General features: G+C 27.5%; 1 protein-coding gene and 1 pseudogene across 1 annotated transcript; one reads left to right on the plus strand and one right to left on the minus strand.

Annotated features, from left to right (window-relative positions):
- Nucleotides 1–6,342: 6,342 nt before the first annotated feature.
- On the minus strand, nucleotides 6,343–6,686 carry LOC125844406 (ATP synthase small subunit 6, mitochondrial). The gene is made up of 2 exons (XM_049523724.1): nucleotides 6,487–6,686; nucleotides 6,343–6,389 (listed from the first exon to the last, which is right to left on the minus strand). Exons 1-2 carry the CDS (start codon nucleotides 6,605–6,607, stop codon nucleotides 6,343–6,345), a joined length of 168 nt encoding a protein of 55 aa, XP_049379681.1. The 5' UTR covers nucleotides 6,608–6,686.
- An 8,098-nt stretch (nucleotides 6,687–14,784) lies between these two features.
- LOC125845953 (cytochrome P450 71A1-like) lies at nucleotides 14,785–15,953 on the plus strand (annotated as a pseudogene).
- Nucleotides 15,954–18,990: the final 3,037 nt, after the last annotated feature.

Below are 18,990 nucleotides of genomic sequence, written 5' to 3' on the forward strand. Positions count from 1 at the left end.
TACATTTTGAACCTAATTTTTTAATAATATATGTTATTTGCCATGTCCCAATTTATGTGGCATTAATTGATAGATTTGTTGGAGTCGAGAGATTTACTTTGTTAATTATTGTAATTTATAGTTTCTTTTTCGTCAATTTCAAACAATATATGTTGTTAATTGATAGATTTTTTGGAGTGGACTATTTTTTTTATGAATTATTGTAATTTATTGTTTTTTTTCATCAATTTCAAACAATATATGTTTATTATAGAATCCATTTTATGTGGTACCAATAGAATTTAGAGATTCAATTAAATTTTTTATATAAGTTTTAAATAATTAAGTTGTTAATTATTGTAATGTATAGTATTACTTATATTATTTTTAAATATATTTAAATATTATATGTTAGGTTTTTTATCCTAATTTATATGGCATTGATAGAATTTAAAGTGTCAAATAATTGTTAATTATTGTAATAGATAATATGGAGTATTTAAGTCATTTATAGTATAGTAATTAATATATAATATGTAGTATTTAAGTGGAAGGTGGTGAGGCCCACTTATATAGTTTGATAAATATATTGGATATTAATTGTGATTTATAGTATAGTAATTAATAATATATAATATGTAGTATTTAAGTGGAAGGTGGTGGGGCCCACTTATATATTTTATAAATATATTGGACATTAGTAGTGATCTTATTGGACCATTGGTAGTCATTCCTAGACTCTTATATAATATAGTAATAACTAAAGAATTAATGTGCAATATTTGAATTTCTAATAAATTTTATACTTTAATAAATAAATAGGACTTTTAATTAATGTTACTATTTTTTAATAGTTATTAGATTTTAATTTAGTGTAGGGACAAAATGAAAAATGTTTATTCCATATTACTAAATATAAAATTTATTTTGTAAATGATAAATTTTAAATGATTCATATATATTCACACATTTTCACATTTGTTGTATGTTTTTTTTTTTAAAACAAAGAACTCAAAATATTATAAAATAATATATTTTGAAGTTAGAAGATCTTGTTAGCTTTATAATACATTCGTGCATTACTGAAAATATTTATCTCATAAAAATTAGTTATTAAATAAATAATAAAAATTAAACTAATACAAACTTCAACTGGCATTATTACAAGTCATATGAACTTTTCTTTATCTAAAATACTCAAATTTTAAGAAATAGTAAATAAGTAAAAACAAAAGGGCAATGTTTATATAGTAAAAACTATTTTGAAGCAAACTTCCTGATAATCTATCACATAACTAGAATTGATAAATAAAATCATTCTTTTGTCTTGAGTATCAAAAACACAAATCGTGACAATTATCTAACTCTTAAGAAGTCTAGTAATTTTGAAAAAGTTATTCAGAAGCATATATATACATCACAAGAAAAATTGTTAACAAAAACAAATGAATTTAGACTACATCATGTTAATTTCATATATTGGAACATTACATACTAATGCATATATTAAGTAAAAAAAAAATTATTATATCATCAAAATTATTTTCCTCAAGTACTCGAGGTTATGGAATATACAATCTTAGGATATAACGATTTACTTCATCAGAATAGTGGTACCTCATATTCCGCGAAACTTCGAACTCACTCAACGTCAATAAATCACACGATTTTTTTTTAAATGCAAGAAGAATTAAGAAGAGTAGAAGATTAAAAAAAATTGTGGTTGAAAAATGATAGGAAACCCCTCTATTTATAGTTAACAAAGGGTAGTATGAACAAGTATTTTTTGTGTCTTATCTTAAAAGTCATGACCTTTCCGACAAGTCACAAACTTATTGAAAAAGTCACAACTTTTGGAAAAATCAGAACTCTTTGGAAAAGTCACAACTCTTTGGAAAAGTTACAACTCATTGAAAAATCACAACCCTTTGAAAAAAGTCACAACTTATCGAAAAAATTACAACTCATCAAAAAAGTCACAACCTAAATTAGGAATATTATAGTAATTTAACATTCAAGTTAGGAGTTCATGCTTTTAAGGAAATATAATAAATATAAATTATGATGTTATAGATTTGTTCACTCATCAACATTTCTTTAAAATAATCCTTCCTACTCTATTGTTTGCATCCCTTTTGATAAATTGTTCATTATGGGCAGGGTATCAGGAATATTCCGTATTCATATTATGCAGATCTCCTCTTAATGTACATTATTAGCTTTCCTTATTTGTGGATATATATAAATATAATTGCATTAATGAAAATATTTATCTCATAAAAATTTGTTATTAAATAAATAATAAAAATTAAACTAATACAAATTTCAACTAACATTATTACAAGTCATATGAATTTTTCTTCATCTAAAATACTCAAATTTAAGAAATAGTAAATAAGTAAAGCAAAAGGACAATGTTTATATAGTAAAAACTATTTTGAAGTAAACTTCCTGACAATCTAAATCACACAAGTAGAATTGATAAATAAAATCATTCTTTCGTCTTGAGCATCAAAAACACAAATCGTGATAATTATCTAACTCTTAAGAAGTCTAATAATTTTGAAAAAATTTATTTAGAAGCGTATATCTACATCACAAGAAAAATTGTTAACAAAAAACAAATGAATTTAGACTACATCATGTTAACTTCACATATTGGAATATTACATACTAATGTATATATTAAGTAAACAATAATAATAATTATATCATTAAAATTATTTTCCTCAAGTATTCGAAGTTATGTAATATACAATCTTAGGATAGAACTATTGACTTCATATTCCGCTAAATTTTGAACTCACTCAACGTCAATAAATTACACTAAATTTTTTAAAATGCAAGAAGAATTAAGAAGAGTAGAAGATTAAAAAAATTGTGGTTGAAAAATGAGAGAAAACCCCTTTATTTATAGTCAACAAAGGGTAGTATGAACAAGTGTTTTTTGTGTCTTATCTGAAAAGTCATGACCTTTTCGACAAGTCACAACCATTTGAAAAAGTCACAACTTTTTGAAAAAGTCACAACTCCTTGAAAAAGTCACAACGCATCAAAAAATCACAACTTATCAAAAAAATTACAACTCATAAGTTAGAGATATTATAGTAATTTAACATTCAAATTAGGAGTTCACACTTTTAAGGTAATATATATAAGTACTCCATATTTTAAAAGCACACATTTTCTAAAACTATCATAAACGACACGTTTGATAAAAAAAATTAAATATTTATAAATATAATAATGTCATAGCATTAAATAGATATTATCTATCAATTCTAACTGCATTTTGAATGACATGCAATGTAAAATAATGAATCAATACTAGTAAAGCAAAAGAATTGAAATAAAAAGTATAACATAAATTCCTTGAAAAAGAAAAAAAATTACGTAATACTCTTATCAATACTATTAAAGCAAAAGAATTGAAATAAAAAGAATAACATAAATTCCTTGAAAAAGAAAAAAATTTACATAATATTCTTATGTCAAATTTCAACATAACATAAAACAAGTTTCAACAAAACTTAAGTAATATATAATTTAAGAGAAAAGAAAAATATACGTCTATAACCTCATTTAATAACGAAATTTTATAATTTAATGACACTAATTATTATATGTCAAATTTGTTAATGACTTTTCTAATGTTAAGAATTGTAGTTTCCAAAATTAGAAAAATAACACAATTACACCAAATGAAAAAAATAATAATAAAAAAGAATAATTACTTGGAATAAAAAAGAAGTAAAGATTGAGCAATAAAATATAATTTTTAAAAATAAAAAAATATAAAAGAAAAAAATAACATTATAATTACCGGCTATTCTCATCACCAACCCAAAATAAATAAATAAATAAATAAATAAATAAATAACAAAATATATAATTACTCTCCCAAGTTACACTCTGACCAAGTAACTACAAATATGTTAAAATTATATAACTATACCTAAATTCAATTACATGATGGTTTTTCAAGCATGCCTAAGAGTTTTTAGCCTAGTTTTCTCTTACTGATTGGAGTAGGACTATTTTTATCCATTAAATATAACCTCGAACATCATTAGTCTCCTATATAGAATTTTAGAATTCTTTAAATTTGCTAAAATGAAGCCGCCTTTAATTTTTGTCAAAAGAGATAGTATCATTCTTTTGGGGTGTGTCGAAATTGTTTGCTCCAGAGGATTTATCGTATGTTTATCCATGTGCACAACATATAGTTCATCTAAACGTATTCTTTTCAAAAACACAAGTGTCTGCTGTAAAGAGATGTTTCTGCATGACATTGCAAACATTAATCCTTTCTTGACAACCAAGAACGACCAACACGAGCGGTTTACTAAGACCTAACGTGTGGCTTTAATACTGGGAAATATTGAATGAAAAAAAAAAATCTTTATTAGGATGAAAAATTCAGGAAGCTTCAAAACTCAGGTAAATTTTACATTTAAAAGGAGGAGCCATCTATAACTATTAACGCAAGATAAGCAGTCCCAGCAAACAAATACGGTTTTTAGTTCATAGACAGCTTCCGAATTTATCCCAAAATGAGGGATTTTATGCAACATGTATCAATCTTTGACAGTTTAGAAAAGGAAGTACATAGAAAAAGGAAAAGGGCCGTCTATGGTTAAAGTAGCCTCCATTTAAGCAACAAGACTGAGCATGTACAGAGTCAACTGCAAGAAAGAAGAAACCACAGCTTAGATTTTCAGACTTGAAATGCAAAGATGAGTAGACTAATGAGTTCAATGACAACTAAATGAGTACAAATAAAACTGACTTCAATGCAGAAATACAGAACATAAACGAGGATGTAATTTCTTTCACAAATTAGGAAGAGAACAGAAAAATAAATGTTAATGCCACAAAATATCCACTAGCAATTATCCGCCCATCTACAGTCATCTAGTGGCAGATGTAGCATTAGTGGTACAGGTAAAATCGAATGCACGGAGCATAGATATATAAGTGGAAAACAACAAAATTTCAATAATCTTAAAACTATTGTGATCTAAGTGCCAGCTTGAACCTATCAAGTTATAAAATCTGGATCCACCGCTACAGTTAACAGAAAAAATATTTTCACATCCACAAAATTCAGATTGGTTCAGACCTTAAGGAGAGCAACTGAATCCATTACTTAGGTCATTCAGCAACATAAAATCATATTTTCCAATTACTGTAAGATGTCTGTAAGTATCAATTCAATCTTTTTGAGCAAGACAGTTCAAGGAGAACGAAATGGTCAAAGCAAAGTTATAATGCGCATTAAATATTTGACGAGGTTCAACTACAATATTGATAGAGCCTTTGGGTTATCTGTTGGTGGAGCATTTGGATCAGTTGTACTGGGTTCATCCACAACCTATTTTATCTTTCGCTAATCTAATGATGGAGCATACTACTCAGATTCCTAAACAGATGTTGCTAAGAGTTTATTGTTCAAACAATCGTTAGTGTGAAAGTTTGCATGGCATGCACATAAAAAGATATAAAGGAAAAATGGCAGTATGGCATGTAACGCAAACCACCCCCCATCTCTCAGAGTGGTTTAAACCCTTGAAAATATAATTGATATTAACAGCTAAATCTATTCATCTATTGTGTTAGTCATTCATCCTAAGGTTTTCATCTCATTGCACTAGAGGTCTATTGCTATTTCACAAATTACTGGACCCTACAATATTTACAGTCAGATATATTGTTGAATGCATGGTTCCTCCTGTTTTTAACAGGAAAATTTCTGTTACAGAGCCTACTATCCTCATTCAATTATCAACATCAGTTCTTTAACCTCCTCCTCTTTATTATACCAATTTCTACACAGCTTCCTTCAAATTTTCATTTCTAGATCTCATAATGTCATACTTTGTGAGAAAATCCTACTTGACCATTAAGTCCCAATTCACATACAGAATCCTACACCTAAAGCTTAGGATCATTTTTTCGCATTATCCGTCTCCTTGTTGTATTAACAGTCAGAAGGTTGCAAAACCTAACAAGTCACACACCTTCTACTATCCCTCTTCATGTACAAATAACCTATTGAAATACAGCTCCATAAACACTTCATCGTTCTCTCTTCTACTGTTCACATAAAACCGTGTGTACTATAATGATATGAACAACGGATTAGTCTCAAACTACTGCCTAACCAATTAGGGCTATTAACTAAGCCCGTAAAGCAAACTACGTTGACCATTCATTAACAAACTAAAAACACACAAACAATTTAACGAGGCCAGCAAGCAATTCAATCATAATAGACTATTCATCGATTCACAACCAAAGAGTCAAATCAATACGGAATAAGAGATAGATCTACAAAATCAAATTTTCAACCAATGACTAAACTTACTTCTTGTGCCTCTGCGCAAATCGAGAGTTCTTCCTATCTTCCTCTACAAAAATCAACCATTACGTAGATCAAAATCAGATCCGATCAATAAAAAAAAACACAGCCTACATATGGAAATTAATATTACACGATGTGCTCACCAGTGAAACCAAGGGACATCTTGGTGATGATAGCGCCGGTGACGGCAAAACCAACGAGGAACGGCCAGTTACGGCTCCATTCACGGCGGAAGAAAACAGGCCATGGATCGAATTGCCTCATATTTCGTAGTTAGGTTTTCGGATTGAGAGTGTTGATGGGAAATATGGCAGCTAAGCTATAGCTTGTAGGTGAGAAGGTAGAAAAGTGTATTTATAAGATGGGCCAAAGCTACGTGTGGCTCTTCGTGTAATGATGAAATCTCAGGCCCAATGAAAGAATGGACATATATTAGCCTTAAAACTATATTTATGTAAATTTCTCAATAATAAAATGGGCTAAACAACAACAAAATCAGTTTTTTTTTTTGGATAAATTACCTAACTACACATCATTTATTATCATATTTTCTTATTTTCCCTACTATTTCAAAAAATATCAAAAATTCCTTCTTTTCCTATTATTTCCTTTTCCGGATACATTAATTTGAAATCTAATACCCATGATTTTCCTTCATTTTTTCACGCCACAAATCTCTCCACAGTTACCTCTATTAATTCATTTTTTAATTTCAAAATTTTTCTTTTTCCAATTAATGATTTCAAGTTATTCAAGAGGTAGATTTTCTTTTCATTACTTCAATTTTCGATTCCTTTTAACCTTTTTTTTTTTAGTTTTTTCATCTTAAAAAATTATTGAATCTATTACTTCCGGTCTCTTTACTAAAACATCAATGTACTCGATAACTTGATTGTTCATTCATTCATGTACATACTTGATAAATTAGTTGTAGTTAGTTGTTGATTCATTCATGTTGTATCAGTACAATTTGTCAACAAGTTTAATTCAAAAATTGCGAATTTTTTGGAATAAATGGAAGAATTTTTTTTAATATTATAGTATTTATCAATCTACTTAATATTTTATAAATAGTAATGTATCATGAGTAATATATTCATCTCGAGATCATAAATTAAAAAATTGACTAGACAACACAATACATGTAATTCCATATCTTTCATTATCAGATCTATTTACACTAAAGTTGTATAAAATAGTAATGTATCATGAACAATTTTATGGGCATGATACATAAATACATAAAAGCTGATAATCTTATTGTATCAAATATATTATTATCAACTACAAAATGATACATTTATAGATACACTTTATTTCAACTTACATGCACCCTTCTTTCACAACCTTATTGTAACAGATACATTATTATGAACTACAAATTGATACATTATATAAAAAATGTATCTTATCAACTTGAAATCTTCCACATTTGCATATTTATCTTTCAAGTCAAACAATGTATCTTCTTCCAAAATTATAGACTAAATAAAGATACTCAAATAATGCAACAACCTGTTAACATTAAAAAAAATTAGTGATACATTCTATAAAACAAATATTTCTATGTATCGATCACAAGCAATCAAACAACTAACTTATACTTAGTATCAGGTACAAAATATAAATATTATCTGATACATACCCTCATTCTTGAACATTTTGATACTTTTACAACCAATTACATGTATAATAGTATTTCACAAACACAATAAGATACAAAAATAGTAATGTATCATGCTAAATATTTGGTCATGATACAATAATTTAAATTAATACTACATGTATCACACAGTAATGTGTCAAACTCTAAGCAAACACTATGTATCTAATTAATAGGAATATAGTATTTATCAATTTATACAAGATACATAATACTAATGTATTACGATTAATATAGTCATCTCAAAAACACAAATAAAAAATCGAATTAACAACACAATATACGTAATTTTATACTTGTGATTGTCAGATCTATTTAACTATGAAATTAAAGCTCTGATATGTTTTATACATTACAAATTCAGGCTCATTTTTTTTCCAAATACCTAATTGTCAGATCTTGTTTTTTGCTGAAGAAAACCTCTAATGACAAAGGAGGGTAGATCAAGCGCATGTGGCTTGAAAACACAAATATAGCCATAGATATTGAACCAACATGAAGACATGTACAACAGAAAGTTCAATTAGATGGAGAACCCCGTGAGTGGAGCAAATTTGGCCAATATCTCAACTTCCTTCTCTGCTGATTTATGTTTCTTGAGTTTTCATTATGAACTTTCGGAGTTAGCCACCTATATTTCGTCATCTTTGGAAGATGGCCCATCACAATTCTTTATTTTGATTTCTCTTCAACTATTTTTTTGTTGGTTCTGTTGGCAACCTTGGCTAATACCGCTCGACGTGATTGCAAGAAAATTGAGAGAAGAAAATTTGAATTTTGATTATTGAGGGAAGAAAATTTAAATTTTGATTTGATTGAATCTGTTAAGCTTTGGAAGAGATTGAAATCAACTAGATTAGTGTGATTTGGGGAACTCATATTCAATTCAATATTCTCTTTCCTTTAAAAGTGTAACTGATTTTGTTTTAATATATCAGATTTAATGTATCCGACTTCTTTGCTATGTATCCGGATTGCACTGATTTTGAGGGATTTTTGTAAATTGAAAAAGAGTAGGGATAAAATGTAATTTAGGTCCTTAGACTATGGGATTTATGTAAGTTATACTTTTTTTTCAAGTATAATTTACATAAATCTCATAATGTTAAAGCTAATTACATTATTTTTCTACTCGTTTGCAAATTACAAAAGTTCCTTAAATTTTATGGATCTCGGATACATCACTGGACTTTCGGATATATCAGTAAACATTAGGATACATAAGCGATGAATGTATCCCGAGAGGGGAGAGATGTATTATAGAGGGGATAGGACATCCAAATATATATGGGAAAAAAAGAGAAGAATACATAGGGGAGGAATGTGCCCGAGAGGGGAGAAATGTATTAGAGAAGGGATAGGATCCTGATACATAGGGGAAGGTTGTATCCGAGAGGGGAGGGATGTATCCGAGAAGAGATAGGATCCGGATACATAGGGGAATGATGTATCCGAGAAGGATAGATATGCATCAACTAGAGGAAAGTGATGTATCCGAGAAGGGATTTTTCAAGTTTTTTTTTAAATGGTAAGAAATTTTAGAGATAATGATAAAATAAGATGTGTATTTGGATACAAATTTTCCTTAATATATTCAAGTAGCTATAATTACGTAATATATAACTATATTTAAGTGGTCATCCTGCTATATTCATTGTATACAAGGTAAGTTTATTATTTTATACTATTATACAGTTTCAATTTTGGATGTGAATACAAATTTGAATTAATTTTTACTTTTTGTGAGTAATTTGATGTGAATACACCATATTGTTTGTTTAAAACTAAAAATTAATATTTTGAGATTCAATTTCAAATTAAATTCCAAAATTTTATGGTCCAAAACACCTCTTTAAAATCGCTATTTAAATTATATTCGGTATTAGGAAATTATTTAATATCTAGTCATAACTTAAAAATAAGGGGTAGGTGTTGCTACTTCCTTCATTTTAAGACAAAATGTCATCAAGTTCAATTTTTCAGCTCAAAATTTCAGGATATTATGCTTTGAAGTTCAGTTTGTTAGTTAAAAATGTTTGGAGTTTAGTGTAAAATTTTAGGATATTGTGTATTGAAGTTTAGTCTTTTACTTCAAAATTGTTGAGCATTTTATCTTTAAGTTTGATTGGTTTAATTCAAATTTTCAGGACATCATATTCTTAAATTTAATTTTTAATTCAAAACTTCATGGACATTATGTCTTTCAGTTCAATTTTTTATACAAAAATCAAGCTTTCATGTTTGATTATTTTTTATTAAAAAAAAAAAAAGAATTAGACCCATGGGTATGATTTCAATCTTTAATTTCTTAAAATTAATTTTTTCCGTTTAAATTTTAAAATTATTATATTTGAAGTTCGAACTATGTAGTTTAAACGACATGTTTGTATTTTAAAGGTTCAATCTAAGAAGATAGATCGAGGAGAACAGAAAGAATCAACAACAGTAATGGCCACTTTGATGTAGTTTTCTTATAATTTGATGATCAAGATAATGCATATGTTCATAAAATTGTGTTATTAAATTTGAAATTTTAAAATTTTAAAATTCAGAATTTTATATTCTACAGTTTGAATTGTTCAATTTAAGTTTTGATTAATGCTCTTTAAGAATAAGATAACAGAGCTTATACAATTTGGAAGTTATATGTTTGATCTATGAAATGAAAGTCCTTGTTAATGTGGATTTAAGAAGAAAGAGTGAAGCAGACACTGTTGTAACGACCCTTTTAATCGCTTTATGAATTTTATCCATTTTTATTATAATAATTATTATATTGATGCTTTAAATGTTGCTGCTCAGATATCTAAGTTGAATTTTAATCCGGACTATAATTTATTTGAAGAATATGAAGATACCAGATTGAAATAGTCTCACAAATATTGCACGTAATACATATGCTTGTTTTACTCGAAAATATAAATAAAATGAAAAATGACTAAGTTTTCGAAAAATCGATCAAAACCTTACCGAATCAGAATTAAGTGGGTGAAACGGCTAAAAGTTACATAAGACGAATTTATATAAATTAATTAAGGAGCCTCTTAATTTTAACGAAATAAAATAATCAACTTAATCATAAATTAATCGATTTAAATAACTCAAAATTATAACTATAAATACTACTAAACTAAATTAATAAAATATTTATTTTAACAAAGTAGAAATCTTTTGAATATGATTTTCAAAAATTTATAAAATATACTAATCATATATATAATTATATGAAATATATTTATCATTCAAAACGCTATAAAAGTCGATTGAAATTATTTAAACTAACCTTGAAACTATTTAAATTTTGTAAAGTTAATTATTCTAAATCGTTTGAAAATTAAGAAGCTCTAAAATTAATTATTACCGGGAAGGGTCGAAATTGGGTGTCAACAATGCTAACTTTTGGTATTAATTAATTATTTTCAATAAAAAAAACTCTTAATCGTAATAAATATATCACAAAAGTTCCTACATCAAAAGTTTATTCCATCTTTGGCTTTAAATCTATCAGATGAAATAAATTAGTCAAGGATTTATAATTTCAAAATAACTTTGTCCGTGTAGTATTAATTGTAATATTACTCTTGTCCTTTGAGTTTGGTTATTATCTGTCTTTTGCATTTTGATTATCGTTTTATCTTGTTACGACTATTTTTTAGGATAATTTGTCAGATTATCCATAGCATTTTGCCATGACTTCTTCATTTATGTTGTTTATCTCTATTTTGCTTTGGACTATTTTTTTTTTCTTGAATTGAAGATCTGTCAAAAATACTTTATGGGAATTACATTGGATTTTTTGTTGATTTTTCCTTAGATAACTTTTTTGTTGATTTCGTCACATATTTACCTTTAAAGGGTTGTTTATCTTGAATTTGGTGTTTGCCACAATAAAATTATGTAGATAAATAAAAGGTTAAACTTAGGAAAATTTTAAAAAATATACTGGCCAACTTAGAATATCACACATGTAGTCATATTTTCAGTTTATACAATATTATACCTTTTGGAAAAAAACATTATACATATTGTATCAACTTTATATAAGAAAATATATAATAATATATAAAAGATATTTACATACAAATATAAGACTCAATTGGGTAATAAACTCAAATATAGGCTAAAACATATAAATATTTTCCCCAATGAACATAAAGTGTAATTTTTCCTTAATTTTATTTGACTAGTATCAAAATATAGATAAATTTAGACAAAAATATTTATTCTCTATTTCTCCTCCTCCTCCTCCTCCTTCTACGAGATACAAGATAGAGAGATTCATGAAGTAAAAAATTGAGGGAAGATAGAAGAGAAAAAAATAATAATTTCATAATTGAAGTAAATTAGAGACCAATAAATACATATTTGTAATTTCCTAATCTTACCAAAAGATGCTTAAGAGAGATATAAAATACATACAAGAATATTCACCTAAAAATATTGTCTACCCAAATACTTTCTATTTTATTCTATTGTATTCCGTTTATGCTACTACGATTGACTATGATTTAAAAAAAGACAAAAATGCCCTTAATCGTATGTACACCACAGAGTGCTCACCCGAAGAACAGAGGCTGTGACAGAGGTTGTTGCGGCTGCAGGTTATCCTGGGGTTCCAAAAAAAATAAAATTGATTCTTATTTCTATACTCTATTAAAACACTCTAATTTCTTAATATCTGGTAGAAATTATTTCATGCAATAAGTACTTCCTGAATTTGCGTTAGTGAATGACGTAGTTTATATTTTATAATTACTACCTTCAAACCTATATTATTGTGATTTTATAAAAAAAATTGATTGATTAAATATGTGGATTATGGTATGATCAATTTTATCTGCCATAATGATTGGCACTAGAAAGGGTCTCATTTATAGGTTATTAATTATAATTATGGCATAGTTGCCAGCAATAACAAACGTGGCAAAATTTGTTGGGTATGATATTTTTAATGCAGCTTTAATGGCAATAGTAAAGTGACGCTAAAAGTAATTACAATAATAATTAATATTGTTTTTTTTCTAAGAGTCTATATAAAAATATTGTTAAAGGTTTTAGCTATATCCCGAATATAATGAAATTTAAATAATTGTCAACATATATTTTTACTATAATAAATAGGAAAAACTATCTCATTAGACATATTACACTATCAAATATATTATTATTATTATTATTATTATTATTATTATTATTATTTGTACTTTCAAAATATTATGTATCTTATCGTCAATTAAGAGTTTCCTATTATTAATTGAAGAAAATACACTTACATATATATTTTTGCTACCAGATACACAAAAATAGAGAGACGTGCGAGATTAGAGAGGGAGGTGAACGAGAATACGAGATTCATATGTATCTCAGATGCATGTGAAATCATATTAGACATTTGATGTGATTCACATGTCTCTGGGATATCAGATACATGAGAGAGTGATGAGATTTGTTATGTACCCAAGATACATACGAATCCACTTAGATATAATGTATCTAAAATAATTTACACCTAATTTTAGCCCCATATATTCAATATACTACTCGAATTCATAAATAATTGAGATATGAAATTAAATGAGATAAAATTGAAGTTTTAATTTATTTGGACATGTCAATTTGCAGTTTTAAGTTGTATGTTTTGTTCATAAACATAAAAAGATCATAAGTTGTGAATTCAACAAAATTGTCCAAATTCTTTATACAATCTTACCAAATAAGTAAAAGTTCATAATTAAAGTATAATATGTTACAAAGCTATTTTTTAAAAAAGTACATTTATTGATGAACTTTAGTTCAATAAAAAAGTAAAATTGAACATGAGTTGTAGTGTAATATATTTATTGAGTCATTTGTTTTTCAATATCCTTAAAAACTACATCATGTTCATGTTCTGTGAATGTTTAATCACTCCTTTGATATTCTAACAAAAAATATGCAAATATAAAATAATGATTTATTTTTTTACAAAATGTAAACTTGTAGGTCAAATTTTGTATTTGAAAAATGTAAAATCATGATATGAAACCTTTTTGGATAATTTGGGATTTCATTTCCTGATTTGAAATCATGAGATGAAATTACATGTCCAAAAATTGATTTTATCTCATAATATCAAATCATGAGATGAAATTGCATATCCAAACACCTACTTAAATATCATTGAGAGTCCTCCTTCAATTTCTCTTTTTAATTTTATTTTTTTAAAAAGACAACCTAGTGCATAAATCATCTATCGTTCATGCAGTGAAAGGGCCACATTTCAAGAGTGTTATAGACAGTTTATCCTGATAAAAATAATAATGATTACTTTCACGACTCAAATTTGTTACTAGGTCGCACAGAAAAAGTTTTGCCCACTTAATTAAAAATTTAACTAATATAAAATAATTTGTTTTATAATAGTCTAATAATACTTTTATATTGTTAGTGTATAAAAGTTATAAAAACTCTAAAAAAAAATTAAAAAGAGTTTAACCCAAGAATTTTTTCTTTTTTTTCTTTTTTATGTATATAAGGCATATCAAGTCACTAGGCAATTAGACAATAAAATGATATTCTTTCAACTATTTGTGGCCTGTGGGCATTCCTATTTGCCTCATCTTACTTCTTCTTAAATCCAAAAGGAAGGGTAAAAATAAGCTTCCACTAGGTCCTATATATAGGGCTTCTATTCATTGGAAATTTGCATCAATTTGATAGTTTAGCTCCTCATATTTATTTTTGGAAACTTTTCAAGAAATATGGAAAAATCTCCTCATTCAAACTTACTTCTCTACAATTGAAGAAAGAACAATTAACACCAATTGATCTCTCTTTGGAGGATATAAAAGACATTCTCATGGTAATTTCTCATTTCATTAACCTATCTACTTCTACACGTGCTTGCACACACATATATGTATACATATATATGCATATAGACATTTATATGTACGTTTGTGCATATGTAGAGAAAGATGACAAATGAGTGGCTTGGATTAAATACGAATGAGTTAACAATATATATTATAATCTAATTCGCTCAAAATGTTCTTGAGACAAAATGTGTTAGAATTAACATAAGAAAATGACGGGTCATAATTTAATTTGCAATACAACCTCTTATCTCTTTGTTTTTTGAAAAAAATGTGAAAGCTAATTTATTTTTCCTAAATTGTTAGCTAGCCTAAATTTGATTTTGCATGTATATTTGAGCTTGGATGGTAGTATAACCCATCTAGTTATACTTTTGTCTATTTTAACCCAATAGTTTAACAAATATTAATAGAGTGTCAATTACAAATATCTGTATTTATTATTGCCACTAAAAATATAATATAACGATAATTATATATATTATAGCGGCTAAATATTGCCTTGAAAATTTCTCATGAATTGTCAATTTTTATGTAGAATGTGTTATTTGCTGGATCAGACACTAGTGCATCTGTGATAATATGGGCAATGACAATCTTGATCAAGAATCCAAAAGCCATGAAGAAAGTTCAAGAAGATATCAGATATTTAATTGGGTACAAAGGCATTGTAAAAAAAGATGATATTCAAAATATGTCTTATCTCAAAGCAGTGATAAAAGAGACATTAAGATTATTTCCACTAGCTCCACTCTTAATATCAAGAGAATCAATGAAAATATCCACACTAGAAGGGTATGAATTTCAACCAAGAACTATAGTTTATGTTAACGCATGGGCAATTGGAAGAGATCCTGAAATATGGAAAAATCTAGAAGAATTTATTCCTTAGAGATTCTTAAATAACGATATTGACTTTAAAGGACAAAACTATGGGTTAATTTTGTTTGGAGCAGGAAAAAGAGGGTATCCAAGCTTGGCACTTGGGGTTGCATCTGTGGAACTTGCATTATCAAATCTTCTTTTTGCATTTGATTGGGAGTTACCTTTGTCTTATCCCAAAAAAATATTTCTAAATTACACCCCAAAGTGAATTTAAGGGTAGTTTTTGAGTTAAGCTGAATTCATCAATAACTTTTCAACACGAATTATGTATTATTCAGTTAACCTTAACTAGATAGGAATAATGAACTACAAAAAGTGATAGCATTATGGCGGTTTTAATACACAATTATTAAAAATCGCCATAATACATATGTATGCAGTTGTTAAGTCGTCATCCTTAAAATGACGATTTAGCATATAATATTACAGTTTTTAATTATCATATAGTTTTTCAAGATATTCTCTTGATTTATCTTGAAAAGCTCGATACATCTCTCTCTTTAACTCTCACAAATTATATATATAATGTGGAACAATAAAATAGTCGGGTATAGCGAGACTTGATTTTCTCAAGAATAATATAAGCTTAATAACAATAATTTATTTTTTGAGTAATCATAAATAACAGTTATGTTTACTACGTTCAAAATCGTAAGAAGATTTATACTATTATTATCCATTAAAAAGTTTGTTACAGAATTTTAATCTTTCCTTGAAATTTTCAAAGAATTTGTTATATCACATGTGTTAACTAGAATTTTTACATGTTGTAATCCATTTTCTCAAATTAAGTTCAATATAGAAATACCACTAGAATGATATCTAAACATATTTCGTGCTTATAAATATAATTGCTTCAAAATAATGTTACGTTCCTTCAATATATCACCAATTATTGACAGAATTCAAAATGTTAGTTATATTTATATACTTTATTACAGTTAAAAATCTCTTTTAATATACGGCGAATTTATAAATAATTAAGAACCACATGTTCTATTGTCCCTACTAGATATCTATTCATTCACCTTTGATATCTAAGTTATGCACACAAATATCTTGAAAATTAAAGACACATGTAGAATTTTGTGTGTCACGTAATCTTTTAATATTGATTGCTAGACCCTTCGGGGTGGCCCAGCGGGTTACCTCTTCTATGTGGTTTGCGAGCTATTGCATACGAGCGGAGTTTTTATCTTGTGCGCACCCAAAGGATAGCAGCTGCGGGTTTCCCTTGTCATCAAAAATAAAAAATATTGATTGCTAGAGGACAAAGGTCATTTTCAAGCTTCAGTGGTTCTATAATTTTGTGTTGTCACCTTTTAGGTAAATAGTCTATTCTAATACAGGTATTAGTGACTATTTCCATGGTTCGAACTCTCACAAAAAAAACAATTTTACTCATTTCAAAATTAACTAATATAACTAATTAATTAATAGCATAACAATTTTTTACGCTATTGATTTAATTAAAAATTCTGTAGCAAATTGTCGATCTTATTCCCTAGGTAAATGGTTCCTCTCGTTATGAATAGTTACTTATAGTAATTACTATATCTTTGATGACCTGATGGTCTAGAAATACTTTTATATTGTCAGTATATTAGAAGTTATAAAAGCTCTAACAAAAAATAGTTTAGCCTAATATCCATTTATATATTACTATATATACTAAGTGGGAATATCTACTACTTAGCATATGACACGTGTTCGATGATATGTGCTTCATAGTGTTGTACATTCTTCTTTTATGGTTGTACCTTTAAAATTTATATTACTACCATTAATTACCTACTACTTTATTAGCCAAAAAGTTTGACCTCATTTGGGCCCATTTATTATTTATATGTTTTCAATTTTCAATATATGTTGTTTATCTAATTCTTTTTTTTAACCTTTTATTTTCTTTTTTTTTGAAATTTAATTACCTATTTATTACTCTCTCTATACACTTTTAATTGTTATGATTTCCTTTTTAGAGTCAAACTATAAGAATTTTAACTAATATTATACAATGTGTTTTTTCATCATATTCATAGGCAAAAAATAACAATTTATAATACTTTTTGTATAGATTTTGCATATTTAAATTCTTTTTTTAAAATATCGAATTAATACAATCTGATTTAACTTTGAAAATTAGTCAAATGGACTTTCAAAAAGCGCAACATGACAAATACAAGTGGACGGAGAGAGTATATTTTAGCTACAAAATATATTAGAGGTACAACTTTTTAAAAAATTTAATTTTTTATTGCGTTGACTCTTGAAATCTTATCNAAACCAGAAAAAAGAAGCAACTACAACAAACTTCCAATGTATTACACAACCAAACATAAACGAAAACAACAAATAACAACTAAGGCAATTCCAATGGCATACAACTACATTTTCCAGCATTTACATTCTTATTAATGCCTAAAATCAGAAAAAACACTGCGACAAACACTATGATAAGCTTCCAATTCAAGATGCTACATTTCATCTTCTTCTTCTTCTTGATTAGCTTATCATGACATACTTGATCACCTTTCTTCTCCAACAATTTCATCTTCTCTTTACTTTTATAGAATTGTAATGCTTTTTCCAATTCCTTAATTCTATTCGCCAATCTTGAAATAACAGACTTGGATCGCATATCAATCTCCTCAAGATCCCTCAATCTAAAGTACTTGCATGAATTTTACTAAAATAGGCCATACACAGTGAATTTATTGAAACATTGAACAAAAAAAAAGAGTAAAGAAATATGTATCGAACTTACACGAAAGCGTGGACAGGACTAAAATCTTCTAGCTGGGTTGTCCTCAGACCACGAAGTCTGCAATTGCATCAAGTCTCCATGTTTGCATCGCATTGTTAAATACAACATTGGATCGTTCTCGTCATTACAAATGCGATTCAAGCTTGCATTTGACATCTCTCCCTCAAAACCTAATCACAGATTTCACAGATTTTAAACAAAAAAATAAAATAAAATAAAAAATTTGCAGAAATCCAACGGCTAACAATGGAAAATTTTGGGGAAGATGGTCTATTTAATGAGGAAGCTAATTCAAATTGGGAATGCCACATGGTGGTTTAACATTGGTTGGATGTTGTTTTTTTATTCCTTGACGCGCCCAACTTGCGTGACAACACTGATGGGTTTGAAACCGGTCAAAATGATGTATTTATTGTGCTTTTGGATGGTTTCGTGGGGTAATAGGACTCCCGTAAACTTAAGGTGTCTACTTAAAAAAATG

Source organism: Solanum stenotomum, chromosome 11 (assembly GCF_019186545.1).
Source record: "Solanum stenotomum isolate F172 chromosome 11, ASM1918654v1, whole genome shotgun sequence".
Classification (NCBI taxonomy): Eukaryota; Viridiplantae; Streptophyta; class Magnoliopsida; order Solanales; family Solanaceae; genus Solanum; species Solanum stenotomum.

Coding starts and splice junctions, on each gene's coding strand:
- LOC125844406 (XM_049523724.1), bottom strand. CDS start 6,607: ATGAGGCAATTCGATCCATGGCCTGTTTTCTTCCGCCGTGAATGGAGC. Junction 6,390..6,486: donor GATGTCCCTTGGTTTCACTG/GTGAGCACATCG, acceptor TGATTTTTGTAG/AGGAAGATAGGAAGAACTCT.